The following is a 19123-nucleotide window of genomic DNA, read 5'->3' on the forward strand; positions in this document are numbered from 1 at the left end:
CTTCTTCGTCTAGCTTGCCCCTGGTATCTCTGGGCATGTTTTAACAGATTTAGAGTGTCTTTCAATTCAACAGTGATATACCTCGTTGGAACTACTTTGAAATATCCTCTAGCTGTGTTCTCTGATGTTCATCATACCAAATCACCAGACTGATTCTACTTTGAGCTATTCTGAGGCAAGAACACTCCGGCCTAGTGATTATGATGGAGTCAGCAGGCAGGTGCAGGTGAATGTGACTGAGAGGCTTGTGAGGAGGCTGTGAAGCTAGGCTCTATTTGAGAAGCCAGACACAGTTTGGTATCAATCTCACTTCAACATGTAGTATGGCTGAAGCCCCTGAGTGGGTGGAGGGACAAAGGATGACCCGGACAGAGGAAACTGAAAACATTTTGGGGGGTTGACATAGTGGCTTAACAGGTTAACCTTCCACTTGCAAGTGCAAATATCCCATATTGGTGCCAGTTCATGTCCCTGATGCTCTCTGGTTATGGCCTGGGAGAGCACTGGTGATGGTCCAAAGTCTTGGGCCCCTGAATCCATTTGGGAGACCCGGAAGCAGCTGCTAGCTTCAGATCAGCTCAGCTCCAGTTGTTGCAACTATTTGGAGAGTGAACTAGCTGATGGTAGATTCTCCTTCTCTCTCTCTTTTTCTTCCTCTTCTTCTTCTTCCTGTAAATCTGCCGTTCAAATAAAAATGCCTGGCCCTGGACTGAATGCCCTTGAATAGATAGCTTGGTTTTCAAAACATACATAAAGACATGCAATTTTTTCATTCCTTCTCTTGTTATTTGGTGATAATATGCAACCAAATCTTACCAGTATTATCTCATCCTCCCCCACCCCCACTTTCCTTATTATCTGAACATTAACCTTTTGCTTTGAGAAACTCAGTGTGTGTCCAGTTTAACAGTCTGGAATGATCTTTGCCTTAGTGCCTTGTTTTCCTTTAAAAGGAAGAAAAAATGGCCACCCTACAGGCCATCCAGACCAAGACTATTCCGAAGCCCCAGAGGGGCACATAGCTGGGTGCCCATCCAACTGGGACCATAGTGGGCACATCTATAGCCTCTACAACTGGTACGGTCTAAATCCTGAGACATCTAGAGGGTACAGTCAAAAGGCCTTTTTAATGTCTCTTCTCCTTTTAGTGAAAGAAATTGGCTTCACTTCTGGGAAGGTGGATTACCAAGGGCAATAGGATCATTTTGTACACTCATGTGCCAAGATGTGTTGCCCCACTGAATTGGAGTCATAGGAGTTGGTGCAGGGATACTGCCAGGGGAGTGTTTGACAGTTGTGCATCCCTGGGAGTCCTGTTCTGCACAGCGCTTCTTGCAACGTGTCTGGCCGCTCAGTCACTAAACTTGACTTGGCCATCTTCACAATGAGATACTCTCCTTGAACCTGGGGTGGAGGATTGGGGCAGGGAGGGGAGGTGTAATGAGGGCTACAGAGATAGCCAAGGTCCTTGTCTACAGAGGAACTCCCATGTAGACAAAGAAGACTATGCTAACATGTTTTGGGAAAGCTGAAGGAGGGAAGTTTGTGGTCGCACTTGGTGGCCTGTGTTGGGTAGGAGTTGGGGGGCAGATGCTGCAGCAGCGCCAACGTACCAGAACTTGGAAGCAATTATTTTCCAGAGCCCAGGGTCCAGGCTGGGCCCGTATAAGCTGCCCTGCCAGCCTAGGCTGCCTGGGGCCTCGCGCATTCCTGCCACCCACCCCACCCCACCCCCGCCTCCTTCTGCCCCTCCCCCGGCCTCACCTCCTCCCGGTCCCCTTCTCCTCCCCCCACCAGCTGTCCCCTTTTCCTGGAGCAGCGAGACAGCCGGAGCCTGAGAAGAGAGCGGCCGCGGGCCTGAGGGGGCGTGGTGGGGAAGGGGAGGAGGGGCGGGGGTGAGGGGATAAGGACGGGGCGCCGGGCTCCCCCAGCGTCACAGCGTGCCAGCTGGAGCACCACTTGCTGCAGCCGTTGCTATCGCTGTCGCCGGTCACTGCTCTCTGCTTTCTCCTTCGCTCGCCTCCCCTTGCCCAGGGGAAAGGTCAGCACCGACCTGGAGCCACCGTGCCACTCCCTGACAACCATGAACTGCAGCGAGAGCCAAGGGCTGAGAACCCTCTTGAGCCGCTTGCTGCTGGAGCTGCATCACCAGGGCAATGCCAGCGGCCTGGGCACTGGCCCTGGCCCGAGCATGGGCATGGGGGTTGTGCCTGACCCCTTCGTTGGCCGCGAGGTGACCAGCGCCAAGGGAGACGACGCCTATCTCTACATCCTGCTCATCATGATCTTCTACGCCTGCCTGGCCGGAGGCCTGATCCTGGCCTACACCCGTTCCCGCAAGCTCGTCGAGGCCAAGGATGAGTCGTCCCAGGCCTGCTCTGAGCACGAATGGGCTCTGGGAGGCGCCCCAGCCGCCGATGCGGAGACTGCCGCTGGCTCCTCCACCGAGGGCTGCAGTCAGATCGCCTCCGGGGGGCTGCCAGCCCTTGCCCAGGGCGCCGAGCGAGTCTAGAATCACTGGCCCGGCTTGCTGGCTTGCTCCCTCATCATCTCCTTGCTTGTTTCAGGGCGCAGCTGCCGCCTATTCTTGCCCTTCCCACTTCCCGGGTTCGCCCCACCTGAGACCCAGACACAGATGAGAGATCTGGAAGGACCAGCGCCACCCTTGCTACTCACTCCTGGCTGTTCTCTTTCCTTCATGCTTCTAGTCCCGTTCTGCACTGCACATCCAACTGCGCTAAACTGCCTTTGATCTCTGTTCTGCAGAGGGCCCCCGACATCATGTTCCAGCCCCCAGTCCCCCAGGAAACTGAATCCAACACTTGGCATTGACTGAAGCAATGAAGTCTATCTGAAGTTTGGGCCGTCTCACTGACAGCTATTCCAGGGAGTGCTCAGGCTGCAGAGCCAAGGGGCTTGCCATCACTGCCAGGACGGCTGCAGCAGCTCCAGCTCCCTGTTGCCTTAGGACCACAAAGAAAACAAAGAGGCTCGGCACATCTTTTCCCTCCATCTGTCTTTCAGCAGGGAGCAAGTGCCAGCCATCCTACCGCAAAGAACGGACATAAAGGGAACTAACCCTGGAGGGAGGTTCAGTGGGGAGGGGAGGACCCGTGATCTCAACCGTATGGTTTTCTTGCTTCCCCAGTCATCATGCCAGAGGTAACTTAGCTAGTGTTTTGTAGCTTTGCCATCTTCTGCTGTGTGTAAGCATTATAAACACTACTGGGTGTATCATTTCAGTGCTTCCAAACACCTTTCCTGTACTGATTGTTATCACAGGGTCGGCTTTATCCATGGAACATGAAGCTTGGGTGTCCTCTGCTCTGTTACCCTAGGAGATGTCAGAGACAGGTAATAAAAATTGTTCAAGTGATAACCTAAGACTCTTTTCTCAAAGACCCAGCCTTGAAAACCTGTATAAAGCAAGAATACACACACACACACACCTGATGTTTGGCTTTGGGCTTGAGTTGTTGTGCTCTATACACCTTCGGTTCCAGTATCACATGCATGATTGGAGTTGAAGAAATATTTTATATGAGTAAATGTGTTGGTTTGTTGAGTGTTTCAAAAGTATAGCTATTTTATTACTTCCATCTTCTCTTTTCTAGAAATCTGAAGCACTTAGCAATATCATAATGCTAAATAAGGTTTTTTCACTTTGTCCAGGCTCATCAGTAATAGTTATTAGCTATTATTAAAGCAAAGGTTTAGAAGCCACCATATTAACTTTCTCAAAATCGGGGTGTGTTAAAGAAGGAAAAAGCCGTCAGTGATGCCAATGTGAAGTCAGGGAGAAGAGGCTTGAACTAAGCAATCTTAGCAAATGATGGATAAAGTTAAAGGTCTGTGTCTATTGATTCATTCTCCTTGTCTCAAAAAAAAGAGTTGCCAGAAACTTTCCTGCTTAGGGCTGAAAATGCTTACACCTGCTGAGGGCTGGGCTTCATCAGACACAAAAACATCATTACTGAGCACTCAGCCAAATACAGTTTTTTTTCCCCAGTAAAAGCAAGACAAAGGTAATTATGAGCCATAAAAATGCATCAATAACTGTCGCTGTCCTTCAGTGGTGGACTTGTTGCACGGAGCCAATAATAACATGTGTGGACTCTGACTGATGGTAGAAAGCCCGTTTATTAGTGGCCTCAGACTTTATACACCCGAGGATCATATAGGACAAGGGAGGAGGTATTGAGCTTATCAACAAAACCCATCAACTGTTTCTATACTTTTGTTTGGAATTCTTTTGTTTTGTATATTCCACCTAGTGTCCTCATTCACATGCTATCCACTCAATTGTTCTCATACAAATGATATCCATTTAGCTATAGGAATGGTACCCACTCTGTTTTTAATAATACAAATATTATTATCCTGTCAATTGTAATCCTGTAAAGGGACATTGTTGTCCCTTTACAAATAACATGCAAAGCTCATTCAAGGCTTAGGTTTTAACCTCTCAGCCTATCTGGCATTTTACTGACACTATTAATAAATTAAATGAGCATACTTTCATTTCAGGAGTCACTGCTTGAAACCACACTAGCATTGCTGCACTGGCTCCTTTCCAGTCCCAGATCCAGCCATGTAAGGTTGCCCCCTTTTGGTGAAGGAGGGAGGCCAAGGATTAAGTGAAATTCTAAGACAATGAGTGGGGAAAAGGACATTGTGAAAGGCCATCTCAGCCAGATGTGGAGGCCCCGGGGAAAGTGGAAGGAGGGCATGAGGTACAGAGATGCCAAAGACACCCAACCCTGTGTTTTAAGTACAATTGTGCTATTTATTTAAGCTGGCACAACTAGAGACACAGGATTATGTTGATGATGAGTCTAATCACCACCTTAGGTGCTGAAATTTTGTAAGGATATCTACCCTTTTCCCATCAACATTTAAAATACTGTATTGTGTAAAATAGGATCATAGAAACTGGGAACAATTGTGACAATTTTCAAGCTGGCCTTAATGTACCACCTATGGGAACTACATCCTACAGCGAGACACTCCTGCTTTCAAAAAAATTTTGTCCTTTTTATGATGACACTGAGTATCTGACCAAAAAGAAATACATGCAGAGAGTAACCATAAAGCCCTCCCCATGAGAAAACTGAACTCACCACCTGAGAGTTCTTTGCTTTTTTTCAAATACTTTTGGAACTTGCAATCGTGCCCCAGATAATAAGTTTTGGAGGAGTTTGGACACAGCTTTGTACCAGCATAGTGGTAGCAACACTATTGAAATGCTCCCATTGTAGTCAGCAAAGATAGCAGAAAAAAACAAGTATTTAGCCAATTCCCGGTTCTGATACTGCATCCCCATATAGCATGAGCTGAATGTACAAATTGGGAAAATGTTAGTTTTCTCTTTATTGTGATTTTAAAAAATGTTAAACACTGTAAAAAGCAATTATTCTTTTAACCCCATTCAGAAGTCTATTTCTCCCTTTTGCTAAGCTGATGTGCTTCAGTTCAGGTGCAGATCGCTGCTCGATAAAAATAGTAAGTCAGAAAACCCGTATTTCCTTAGCTGTGGTTTTGGACTTTCAAGAAAGTTGGGCTAGGAGATATTTTTTGTTCCAAAGTCTGTGAGTGCTCTTTGGCAGTGCAAAAATAAATGCAAGCTTTTCTTTCATTGCAAATGTGTTTCTAGGTTGCTTTGACTTTTGTCAAGGAATAAAAGTGGGGTTTTTCATTTATTTGCAGCTATTGTCTTTGCCTGTTAATTTGCCACAGTTTTTATAAACTCACAAGTGGCATATAATTGCTCTCAACGAAGAGAAAAGGGCCTGGGCTGCTTTCCAAATGGTCCTGCTGTCTAGCGTGGCAGCTCGATCAACTGCATAGTACCGTAGAGAGCACAGCGCCACAACTGCGGGGTTCAGCCTCTGCTTTGTCAGTCACTGGACTTTGTCAGTTCATGGCTTAATATCTTCGGCCCCAGTCTCCACAGCTGTGGGGGATTTGAGGCTCAAGTGAGATAAACTATGAGAAAGGGCTGCAAGTAGGGCAGCAACAGAAGCAGAAGGCTCATCATTTCTTTTTCCTTCCTTGTGGGAGTGCCCTTGTGAAGGTGGGTGTGGGAAGTGGAGGGGAGAGAAAATCTGCCACAGTGTATGGTCTACCCTGGTTGCTCAAGGAATAGGATTCCTGATGCTGTACTTAGCTATTACTTCCCAACTTTCTGAGCCTGACCCGTCTTTCCCAGCATACTGGTAGCCTTATCAACCTACCCAACTTTCCTTTATACATAGGCCCACAGTGCTCTTTGTAAAAGAAAAAGTGATATCCATGCTTCATTTCCAGGCTTTTATTACCAGATATCTGCTTTATTATCAGAATAGCAAGACTTCTGATGACAGAAGGATTAGTACTTCTGAAGATAAGGTTGGCACAGGGCAGAGTAGAGGAGAATAATGAGCAAGTGTCAGAGGCTGTGGGCTTTATGAGGAAGGTGGGAAGAAGAGCAGTCTAGAACACGTTGAGAAGACCAGGGAACATCACTGAGGCCCACCAAGAATGCATAGATTACATACTGTAACAGCCAGCCTAGAGGAACTTGAGCGACTCTTCCAAAAATGGCCTTGGGAGAAAACAGATCATTTTTCAGCCTTCTGATCACTTAACACAACCTATAACCTATTCAAGAAGACAAGCAAAGTGATAGAGGCAACTCTTCCTTCTGTGCTAGAGCTCTGGGCACGGGATCAACTGGGTCCCACTTGTGCCCCAGGAGCTAGATTCTGAGGGAGGACAGAGTCAGCGTTAAAGCTGTAACTTGTCCTTTGTCCTCTGAAAAGTAGGCAAGCAGAGCAAATGGGGGAATAGCTCCAGTGCATTTTTGAAAAGTGTGGTACAATACATGACATTTATCATCTTAGCCATTTTCCTCTGGTGCACAGTGCGATAGTGTAATTACACTCACATTGTTGGGCCACAGCACTCTATGAAGGCAGAGAAAGAGACCAATAGCTAGGTTATCTTCTACAGAAGCATGGAGCATGGAGCTTAATCATTGCTTTGGAGGAATTCCCCTTTTAAGGGTATTCACATTTGTGAAAGATTACCAAGGATAACCGGAAGGTAAGAAAATGTCTGGTTGTTTCAGAGAGTCTAGCAGAGAGACCTTGAAATCTTTACATGGGTTATAGAGGGTGCTAAGGGAGCATGCTGGCCCTCCTGCAACTTCTCAAATCACATTCTACTCTTGCTGCCAGATGCTGTTGGAACCCTGAGAAGGACTAAGTCTCTCTCTTTCCTCTTCAAGTATATGAAAAGAAGTAAAAAAATATATATATATCTATATATATAGATATATTTTTAAAGATTTATTTATTTATTGGAAAGTCAGATATACAGAGAGGAGGAGAGACAGAGAGGAAGATCTTCTGTCCGATGATTCACTCCCCAAGTGAGCGCAACCGCCAATGCTATGCCGATCCGAAGCCAGGATCCAGGAACTTCCTCCGGGTATCCCACACGGGTGCAGGGTCCCAAAGCTTTGGGCCATCCTAGACTGCCTTCCCAGGCCACAAGCAGGGAGCTGGATGGGAAGTGGAGCTGCCGGGACTAGAACCGGCGCCCATATGGGATCCCGGCACATTCAAGGCAAGGACTTTTTAACTGCTAGGCCACACCGCTGAGCCCTAAATATATATATTTTTTAAAGTTGCAGTACGAATGGGCTGAATTCCCACTTACCTGACCCATGAGATATCCACTCATGAAATAACTTCAGCCCCCTGGAATTACAGGGGATGTCCTTATAGACACCACATGTGATGTGGTAGGGGTTGCAACTCCACTAGGACCCACAAGAGAAAGAATGAAATCAAAGGTGATTGCTATTTCACACCTTCTCTCCTTGGATCACTCTATCTCTGGGGGGCAGTGTATACAGACCCCTCCTTCAGCAAAGCTGAGACTGGTATCCCTCTTCCTGTTCCAAACTCCTCCAGCCCTTACTCCCAGTCCCATACTCTGAAACTGTTCCTACCCTACTGCCAGGATCTAATACCACCTGATCTGCTACTTGTCCCAGCAAAGATACCAGGAATGCAGCTTTAAGAGTGGATTTCTGTCCCTAAGAGGGAGCGGGGGCAGCGTGGGGGAGACATGCAGAGGGACTGCTTTTAGGATACTGAAGCCCTCCACGGTTCAGGACTGGCTCTGGCAGTCACAATTGTGTGGTAAGTTCTTCAAGACATAACTTTGCCTTGTGGCTTCTCCCCTCTGTTTCTGAAAACTGCTAGGCTTCAACCGTACTCTGCACTTCCAAGCCAGGATGGAGCCGGGCCAGGCCAAAGCTGGGAGTCAGAAGCATCATCTATCCAGATCTCCCATGTGGGTTGCAAGGGTCCAAGCTCTTGGGCTATCTGCTGCTCTCTCAGATGTATTAGTAGGATGTTGGGCTGACAATGGAGCAGTCAGGAATCAACTGGCACTCCAATATAGGATGCTGGTATCCTAAGTGGTGACTTAATTCACTATACCACAATGTCAGCCCCACATGTTGCCAAATTGAACGCTAGACTTTGTCTTTGACTTTTACAACCCCTCAACGTTTAGTGGAGTGAATCACTCCTTCCTTGACAATTTCTCTTGACTTCCATCACAGCATAGCCTTCTGCATTTTTTTTCCTTCACCAGCCTTGCCCTTTTCTTCTCTTTCTCACTTACTCTTACTCACTTTCATCCTCTTCTGCTCAATTTCTCAATATTGACCTGCCCGATGTTCCATTCTGGGACCTCTTCTTTTCCCATGTCTTATTTCTTTCCCCTTGGTGATATTGACTAGCTGGTACCCACCAAGTGGTACTCTTACATATAAGCACTATCTTTACAATGACTCTCAACTCAATAACTTTTATCCTTAAACCTCTACTAGGAGCTCTGGACTTGCAGACCTACCTTCCTAATAGCTCTACTAGACATCTAAATCCATCTTGAAGTTAACTTGTCCAAGTTACAGTTTTAAAATTTCTTTTCCCAAAACTTGCATGTCCACTTAGGAAAAAGAAAAGAAACCCCTGATGTCTAGGAACTAGGCTGCCATTTACACCTAGTGACCTGGTGTTCCCCTGTTGGACATAGATAATATGTCAAAACACCAATATCAGTTAAGTCTAATGGGAAAATAAGTCTGTGCCCATGACTAAGCAAGAGAAAACAAGACCATTTCAGAGGGGCAATGAGGGAGGATATGCCAAAGAGAAGCCAAAAGAGAAAAGGCAAAAGTTCTCAATTTAATAAGAAAAGGGGAGAAAAAATCCCATACATGCTGAAATCAAAGGCAAGAACAAATCTTCTGTCTGTGAAATATATTCATGCTGCTTTTACCTTGATTTATCAAACTGCAAAAGTTACAGTGCATGGCAAGCATTTAGTTACTATGGGGAAGGCATTAAGTTTGTGTAGGCATGTACAGGAAAAAGCCTAGTGTATATTGGGGTTTGGTTGTGTCTGTGGCTTTAGGCATCCCCTGGTGGACTTGTAACAACCCCCATGGGATGAGAGACCATTGTGCTCATGCCCATCTCGCTTCCTAACTCAAGTTACACTAATCAGATTCTTGAAACCCAGAGAGCTCAAACTAACTTTGCCTGTTCTGTCTCCATCCTATGACTATTTCCTTCACTTCATTCTGCCCTTAGATGAGATACCACTTGTTCAGAGTCCTTCCTTGGCCATTCCAGTTAGAGTTGCTCCTTTTTGCAGCCCCTATCTAATTCAGTCACATTGCCTTGTCTATTCATGGTAGAAATTACTGTCTAATGTAATCATGTTTGTTTACTAACTGGCTGTCAATCTCTTTCGTGTAGGTTGTAAACACCAAAAAAGCATGTTTTTTTTGAAAAGCAACTAAGAAATGGTGCGTTTTTAAAGTGTTTTTGAGAAATAATTAATGTGCAACAAAGACAACACATTTAATGTATGTAATGTGATGAATTTTGACATATGAATATATCTGTGAGATTATGAATTCTAATAGAGACTTAGTCTGTCCATTACCCTCCTCCCTCAAATTTCCTTGTGAACCATTGTGCCTCTTTCCTGCCGTTGAGAAAATTATGGCTATAGGTTACTTTGTACTTTCTACACTCTTATGCACATATTGGGCAGTGTACAGTTGTTTTATTAAGCGTGCTGATTTTGAGATTCATTGATTTGTAGCCTGGATCAATAGTTTGGTATTCTTCACCACTGGCAAGTTCTTCAGGTAGCATTGCAGCTTGTCAATCCATTCACCTGCTGACAAATACATTTTGTTTCCAAATTGTTGTAGTAATGAATAAAATTCCTAGGGACATTTCTGTGCAAATCTTTTAGTCTAACATGGAATTACAAGCTAAACTTTTTTTGATGTACATTCATGCATTTTTCCATAAGACACTTTCCACAAACATTTAGAACACCTGTCATGTGCAGGGATTTAAAAAAATGTTTTGCACCTGTACTGGCTTATTTTAAATCCCATTTTCAAAAACTTTCTAAAAAGTCCCTTTTTATGGTGAATGCAGGGATTTTTGTGTGTAGAGTTCTTTGCGGCACTCAACTCCCTGCCCTCTTGCCCAGATACTTACATAAAATATTTATGAAACAGGTGATGGTTATATATTTGTTTAAGTAATAAATGGAACTTCGTTTTTTCCCCAGTCTAATGGACAATTCCAGTTCTCCCTGCCCCTCATTGAATTTTCTGCTACCTTACCTTTTGCCATACTATTGCCTTTCTGCTTTACAGCCCTGAGTGACCCCCTAGAAGACGGCTCTTTCCACTTTGGGCTTGGTGGAGAAACCCCACTCATCGGATTCCCTGCCAGTGTGTGCTCTCTACCCTAAGCCGGCCCCTCTGGCTGTTCAACAATCCGTTCATTCCTCACTTGCTGACTCCCTATCACATTCCCTGCAGCAGCTGCTCCAAACTTCCTGCCCTCTCCTCAAGCCCCCAGCACTAGCCCTCCCCCTCATTCTCGGGAGATGACTTCATCTCCTTCATTACTAAGAAAATTGAGGCCAACTGACAGGAGCTTCCTTGGCGCCCATCTGAGCCATCTCCACACAGCCATCCCAAATGCTTCCTGCTCTCAGGAAGATGTGCTCCATTACCTTGTCAAGGTTAAGCTCCCTGCTGGTGTGCTTGATTCCAACCCCAACTTGTGTGATATTGATGATAGTGGTAGCAAAAGAGAGTGTACTTAGTTCTTGATACAGCCATATGTGGTGCTAACACCTCAGAAAACAGCTCTGAGTTTTATTGGAAAATTTTTAATTAACATACACCATTTCTAACTTTTAAAAGTAGTTGATTTCTTACAAAGATATCTCAGACACATAAATACTAGGGATTTGCATGTATATTCAAATTGAATGTTCACAGCAAGATTGTACGGTAGCACTGTTTTTCTTTAAAGACTATTTATATATTTGAATGGCAGTTCAGAGAATTATCTTAATCCTATTCAATATTCTGTACATGGCAAATTATCGTCTATGGCCAGAATATAAAGCAATTGTATGAAAAAGTTAAAGCAGAGAGAAAAAGAGACACATTAGAGGAAGACATTAAGAATCTTGCCAGATGAAGGAGTTTGAACTTGATCCTGGAGGGAGGGTGTTCAAGCTTTAGTGAGTAATCTCTGGGGAGCTTGCTTTTAGGGCAGACTCTAAGCTCTTCCTTCAGACACACACTGTCTCCGCTGGGGACAGGCAAAAACACCTTGAAGCATGAGAGATGTCTAGGAGATTGTGGAAATATTCCTAGAAAGAGATTGACAACCTTTCAAAATTGTGGCAAAATACACACAACATAAAATTTCAGAGTGTACAATGCAGAGGTGAACAGCACCTTCACAGGGTGTGTAGCTATCAGCACTATCGATTCCAAAACATTCCCATCACCCACTCAGGAGAATTTCAAAGGGGGAAACTGACAGAGCTGTGCAGCCAACAGAATACAAAACGGTGAGTGAGAGGGAACGATGGATTTCATCAGGTTTTGTGTTCATGGGAATAGTGATGATGTCTAACGAAGAGAACTAAATGGGGCCTGGTTCTGTGGTATAGCAAGCTAAGTCTCAGCCTGTGGAGTCAGTATCCCATATGGGCTCCAGTTTTGAGTCCCAGCTGCTGCACTTCCAATCCAGCTCCATACTAATAACTTGGTGTGGTAGCAGAACATGACAAGTGATTTTGCTCCTGTACCTACTTGGGAGACATGGAGGAAGCTCCTGGCTTTGAATATGCTCAGCTTTGGTCATGGCAGCCATGGCAGCCATTTGAGGATCAAACCATTCTTCTCTGTCCTTTTCTCTGTAACTCTTTCAAATAAGTCTTTGAAAAAGATAAGTAAATGAATCATAACATGTTTCCACAGTAGAAATGAAGGAGATACGATCTGGGACAAGGTGAGTATTGTAGAACCCTTCGGGGAAACACTGAAGCATCCCATTGTAGTGGTTGAGGAGTACAAGTGAAAGGTAGACTGTGTTACAGCCACTGTTGCCTATAGCTTACAAGTGCTCTATATACACAACCGCTGTGGGTCCTTATGTTACAGATAAGCTAACAGGTGCACAAAGAAACTTGTCAGAATCACTAATACGTGACAGAGGGGCATTGGAATTCATACAGACTCACCTTACAGTCAGTGCTCCTGTCCGTTAGTGCTATGTGGCTTGTCACTGAGGCCCTTTTTTGTCAAATCTGGGAGAGTAGAGGCAAGGCCCTGGCAGAGCATTAGGAAAGCTCCACTCCTGTTAGTGGGGGGGGGGGGGGGGGGGAGGAAGGTGCCATAGGAATCCATTGAGGAAAACAGAATGGTGGGTAAGGAAGGTAACAGGAAAGTAGGAAAGTTGCAGAGGCCAAAGGGAAGAGGGAGTTGGAAGAAGGGCAGGTGTGATCCTGTGGATGTGGTGTAGCTGAAGGCTGAAGAGGAAACATTTAATTTGCTGGTGATTGTCACTGCTTTCTTTCCAGATGGCTAGTGAGTGGAGCACAGGGAAAGCCAGAGGGAAAGAGTTAAGGAATGAGTTGATGGTAGTTAGAAACTGGAAGCAGCTAGTGCCCATGTGGAGACTGTTGGAAAAAAGTCAAGCAACAAGACGATCAATGGACACATCTGCCTCTTGGGTCTTGTGACTAGAGCAGAATTTGCCGCATAACTTGTGCAGTGAGTGACCTTTTTTGAAACCTCAGTTTCCCAATGAGAGCAATAGAGGATTGGGAAGTGAGGTGATGTGTGTAAAATAGACACTGAAGGAGTCTGTGCCTGATGAACTATCACTATTACTTGCTCAGTAAATGCCAATGACTGTGGTTCATTGCATGTGAGTAGTCAGGAGATTCCAGAGTCCAGCCTCCTCAGGATCTCTGAGATCTTGGACAACTAGACCAGAGTAACTAACTTTCGTTATTAGGCACGGTCCTCCTGGGCTCACCACGGGCAAGAGCCAAGCCGTAGTGTTCATCTCTGCTTAGTGAGCTGGATGTAAGCTTATGTAGCCTCTCTATACATGGGTGCCGAGATAGGGAACCAGAGCTTACCTTGGAAGAAGTGACTTAGCACAGCCACTCCCTAGCCTGATTTCTCTAAGCACCCAAGGAAACCAGTAAAAGCCTCAAGCTTTTTGGCATCAGATGTTTAAGGATACTGTCCACTTGTAATGTGGGAAATCCCCTCCCTTCCTTTTCCCCTCCCTCCCCCTCCCACTTCTTCCTCTCTCTTTCTTTTCCCCTGTCATTTGAAACCTCCTATAAACAATGGAAAAAGTTACTTTATTTCAGAAATGAGAATACAGTGCAGTGCACACAATACCACATCTCTCTTAAATGTTACTATGTTTTTCTTTCAAGGTTCAAAACTCACTTGGAGCTCTTTTAAGAACCCAGAGTTCAAAAACATCTCTTATTCGGATCTGTAACTCAATGAGCTGTAATAAAGTTCGAGACTCGCCACTGATCCCACAATATTCCTTGAAACTTTCTTTAATTTCTTCTTTTTTGTAATTGTTTTATTTTGATAATCTTTAAGGCACAAAAGGTCAAGGGCTACAGGAAAGTGGGTAACACTATTGTTTCCATATTAGTATTATTTTCTGTATCTGGGGTAAGGAGGGAGGTAAATGGAGAAGCCCCACACAGCCTTCCACTCATCTCAGGTCCCCAATGTAGGGCATGCATTGAGGGTCCTGTTCAAGTGGTTTTGATAATTCAACAGTTCTGAATTACTGCCAATCTCACCATTCCAAGCATAATGAGGTCACTGCAGAATCCACTGGCTGACATAGTTCACCTTAGAGTCTCTGCCCAGTTTTTCACTGCCAACACATGGCTGGGGTAGTTGATTGATTTGTTCTGTCCTCCATCCTTTGTTGTGGTATCAAGTGTGCTCTGCGGGTTCCGATGGACTGCCATATCCTCCCTGTGCACCTGGATACGCTGTCCACTACTCTGTTTGAGCATCTGAGGAGGCTCAGCTTTGACACTTGCATTCCAGGGTCAGACCATGGAACCTGCACTTTTCTCCATGTTTGGGGTTCTGAATCTGGCAGTTCGATTGGGAGGATCCCCAAAGAAACTTCATCTGAAGTGATCCTAGACCTGATTCTTGTGTGTGCTTGCCTGTACAGGGTCTGGCACAGTCCATCTCCTCAATCAGCTTATGCACATGCTGGTGGTTGTAATTGCTGGGTCAGTTCTGTTTCTAGCCCTGTCTTCCACACAAACCAATGGGTGTTGCAGTCCAGCCTGATTCTGCCCAGCACACACTTGACCCTTACATAAACCAATGGGAGCTGCAGCCTAGTTGGACTGACCTGCAATAACCCCCGCCCCCCACCAGGCCCGACCCTGCCCTGGTTCCTGTGCTTGCCAGTATGTCCTACATCCTATTCAGCTCTCATGTCAATGGGCATTGAAGCCTAGTTGAATCCAACTGGCTCCCCATCCAGCCCATACACATGTTGGTGGGTGCTGTTCTGTCTTTCCACCACTGCCCCAGTCCTGGTTTTCATGCTTTCCAATGGGAGTGATAACCCTAGAGGGAGGTGCCCACTATTTCCCCACTGGGCCACTCCCACTCCCAGAACATCACTCTCCAGGCAGTTTTGCAGTTTAACTTGACAGAATTACCCCTGCCCCCCAGTGCCAGAAACTTTCTTTAATTTCTTCAAAAGTCTTTCCTGCCACTTGATTCTTCTTAAACTTTTCTTTTTAAAATTATTATTATGAATTACATTGCATTATGTGACAGTTTTATAGGTACTGGGATTCCCCCTACCCCGCCCCAAACCCTCCCCCCATGGTGGATTCCACCTTGTTGCATTACCACAGTTCAAGTTCAGTTGAGATTCTTTCATTGCAAGCATATAGCAAGCATAGAGTCCAGCATTTTCTTGTCCGTATAAGTTCAACGGCTTCTTGGGGAGAGCTTCTCTGGTCTGAAGGTAGAGTCGGCAGAGTATCATCCTGATCAATTAAAAGCCCCAACATTCTTAAACTTTCTTTAAGGCATCATGACACAAAGACAGACTTGTGATTATTTCAGATTTCCAAGTTCACAACACAGGGTGGTTATTAGAGAGAAGTGTTTTCCTGCTGGTCATGAGGCCCATGCAATATCCACCTCACAGACCTACAGGATTGTAGCAACATGTAGGCCTTGGTTCCCGGGAGTTGGTATCCAAAAGCCACTACACTGAAAGAGATGCTTTGTTCTCCTCAACATTTTCCATCTGCATTCTACCCTAATTTTTTGTTGTTGTTGTTTCCCCACCATTACTCTTTCACTCCTTCCTCTTGAGTAACTGCCACAATAACAGGCTTCTTTACCCCTTCACCTGAGTCAGCCTCAGAGCTGTTGCCAGCTGGAAAGATCTTTTTCCCATGACTGGAGTCACTGCCCGAGCATGTCTGCTGACACTCACTAGAGTGCTCCTAAATGGGAGGCTTTTTTTTTTTTAAGATTTATTTATTTATTGGAAAGTCAGATATACAGAGAAGAGGAGAGACAGAGAGGAAGATCTTCCGTCCACTGGTTCACTGCCCAAGTGAGTGCAACAGCCAATGCTATGCTGACCCGAAGCCAGGATCCAGGAACTTCTTCCGGGTCTCCCACACGGGTGCAGGGTCCCAAGGCCCAGGCCACAAGCAGAGAGCTGGATGGAAAGTGGAGCTGCCGGGATTAGAACCGGCGCCCATATGGGATCCTGGCGTGTTCAAGGTGAGGACTTAAGCCGCTAGGCCACGCTGCCAGGCCCAGTGGGAGGCTTTTTAAACAGAGAACTAGAATTCAAGCAGGAGGCTTGGTAGGGGAGGAATGGGGGCAAGTCTTCAGTGGCATATTCTGGCAAGGTTGCCCCTGAGCCCTTGTCAGTCAATCAGAATGGAGTCCCAGGCTACTCTGAACTGAGCCGGCTCTCATGGACTGTTGGATAAACAGCTCTTCTTCAAGCCCAGTGCCTATTTCAAACACAGTCAGACCCCAGGTCCATGGCTTCCACGTTTGGATTCAGCCAACTGCAGAATGAAAATATTTGAACAAATGCTTCCATGTGTACTAACCAGCTACGTATTTCTCCCCTTACTATTAACCTCTAAATAATCAGTATAATAACTCCTATTTTGACATTTACATTGGTAGTCTGCTTTGTAAGTAATCTAAGACGATTTAAAGTACAGGAAGGATGTGTATAGCTTTTATATGCAAATAATCATTTTGCTTTTATAAGTATTTGCAGGAAAAGTATTTGCAGGGAAAGTCCTGGAACCAATCCCCTGGAATGAAGGTGCAACATGACAGAACCTATTTCTTTTCTTGCTTTCTCCTAAGGGATCAGAAAGACCAACCAATAGATTTCTGGGGCTCTATTCAATATGTGAGCATCACCCTTTGGGAGACAATTTCTTGTCTTTCTTGCCTTTCAGATGTTCTGAAGAAGAGTCCATTCTGCGTTGGGGGACTCTCTTTGCGACAGTGCACAGGCCTGTGGAGACCACAAGGCCCCCAGCTCCTCTGTCCTTGGACTGCGAATCATGCTGCTAGCTGCGCTCAGTGTTGGCTATGTCCCTGTCCCTTAGTTCCCCCAAGGATGAAGTCAGCCCCCATGGAGAGCCCTCTGCTTGCTTCTTTTTTTTTTTTTTTAAAGATGCATTTATTTTTACTGGAAAGGCAGATATACAGAGAGGAGGAGACAGAGAGAGGAAGATCTCTGTCCAATGGTTCACTGCCCAAGCGGCTGCAATGGCTGGAGCTGAGCCAATCCGAAGCCAGGAGCCAAGAGCTTCCTCTGGGTCTCCCACATGGGTGCAGGGTCCCAAAGCTTTGGGCCATCCTCAAGTGCATTCCCAGGCCACAGGCAGGGAGCTGGATGGGAAATGGGGCTGCCTGGATTAGAACCGGCGCCCATATGGGATCCTGTGCATTAAAGGCAAGAACATTAACCACTATGCTATTGTGCTGGGCTCACTTATTTCTAAGAATTGTTAAGAATATTCTAAAGTGGCGCCTCCCATCTGTCTATCAATTGACGTGTCAGTTGTATTCACTATGCTGCTGTTCCAGAATCTATTGTCCACATGGTATGTTGTGGTGGAGGGTGGTCATTGTGGCTATGTTGCTGTCCTTGCCCAGTGATATGAACACCAAGGTGTTTAGGAATCTGTTTCGTGCCTCATGTTCCCTGGGAGCCACTGGAGACTTCAGTTACAGGCAAAAGCAGGCCAAATCATTCTTTCTTTAATCCCCCTGGGTCATCAAATGACAACTAAAGTGTTACATCAACCTGTGACTCTCAGCATTTACCTAGAAGGTCACAAAAATGTCAGTTTCTGGGCCACTCTTCTCATCAGAGGGGTTTAACTTAGTCCACTAAGCCAGAGAGGCATCAGCAATCAGACCCATCTCCCAAATCAATTTCTTTTCTCCTGTGGCATAAACCCCTTAGCCCCTGAGGCAGCTCTGACTATCTTACAGCCAGTAGTAGCTGTCATTCTTTTCCCTTGGAAATGAATTTCTAGCCATTTGGCATACGTGCAATGAGTCTCAGACTTGAGCACTCAAAGGCCAGGTCTTTGCTCCTGTGTTTTTCAGTTGCATGATTAGGAACAACTTGGAAGAAGACCTAGGATTGAAGAAGTATGTTTGAGTTTTCCGTTTATGCCTTAAGAAGAGAGATGATGGAACATGTTTCAATAGGAGAGTCAGTAAAAAGAGAGAAGGTGCAGACGCAGGGAACAGAAGGAAATACTAGTTGCCACTGCCCCCTGCAGTGCAAGACAAAGTATCTGAGACCCTCCCCTGTCTTTTGTGACAAGAAGAGACAGGGACCATGACAAGGGGATCCTGGGTGGGGTAGAAAGCTGAGGCTTGCCGCTTGAAAGATGTGAGTTCCTCTGAAACGGCAGAGGGGAGTTACGGGATGATGAACACACCTTGAAAAAAGCAAAAGCTGTTTGAAACAATCACAATGAAGGAGGTTGGAACAAGTTGATTAAGAGACCACAAAGATCGTGTGGCAGCAGGAAAGCACCAGTTCAGAGTCATTGTCATGACACTCTAGCCAGTTACAGTGTTTCTCATTCAGCACCATGCATGTTCTACGTGGAAATAACTATTTCAGCTCTTTGCTTGTAATGGATGAGGACCCAGGCTAGGAATGGAGAACCCTGCCTTCAGATCTGAGTCCACCCTTGACAGAACAAGGCAAGTATCAGCCATTTTTAGCTTTTTAGCCATTAGACCTTCTAGACTGCAAACGCATCCAATGCCCCCAGGCGCTCCTGCTCTTACATTCCGTAAGCCAGTCTGGCCCATGTCCAGGATTGTTCACCATCCCACCCTTTGTATTTTGTTTCAGTCACATGACTCTCCCCCCAATCCCTGTTTTATACACCACTAAGATTTTATTCACTGGAACATAAATTATTCTACAAACATAATGCAATGTTATACAGAAACTGCCTTGGAAAATGACTAAACTATTAAATGGAAATTGTGAGTGCAGAGCTGTATGTGTATAGTTGCATTCCTTTTAAAAACATGCTTATAGGAAAAAAATATGTGCAGGAATATGTGACAGACTTAACAGTGGTTATCTCTGGGAGGGGTGTTTGTGAAGAATTT

At 45.4% G+C, this 19123-nt stretch overlaps 1 protein-coding gene across 1 annotated transcript; it reads left to right on the forward strand.

Annotated features, from left to right (window-relative positions):
* Nucleotides 1–1974: 1974 nt before the first annotated feature.
* Nucleotides 1975–2512, forward strand: KCNE5 (potassium voltage-gated channel subfamily E regulatory subunit 5). Its single transcript, XM_041000071.1, has one exon. The coding sequence runs from the start codon at nucleotides 2084–2086 to the stop codon at nucleotides 2510–2512; it is 429 nt and encodes a 142-aa protein (XP_040856005.1). The 5' UTR covers nucleotides 1975–2083.
* The last annotated feature ends 16611 nt before the right edge of the window (nucleotides 2513–19123 follow it).

The sequence above is a fragment of the Ochotona curzoniae genome, unplaced genomic scaffold (genome assembly GCF_017591425.1).
Source record: "Ochotona curzoniae isolate NIBS_2020 unplaced genomic scaffold, NIBS_Ocur_1.0 scaffold_1852, whole genome shotgun sequence".
NCBI lineage: Eukaryota > Metazoa > Chordata > Mammalia > Lagomorpha > Ochotonidae > Ochotona > Ochotona curzoniae.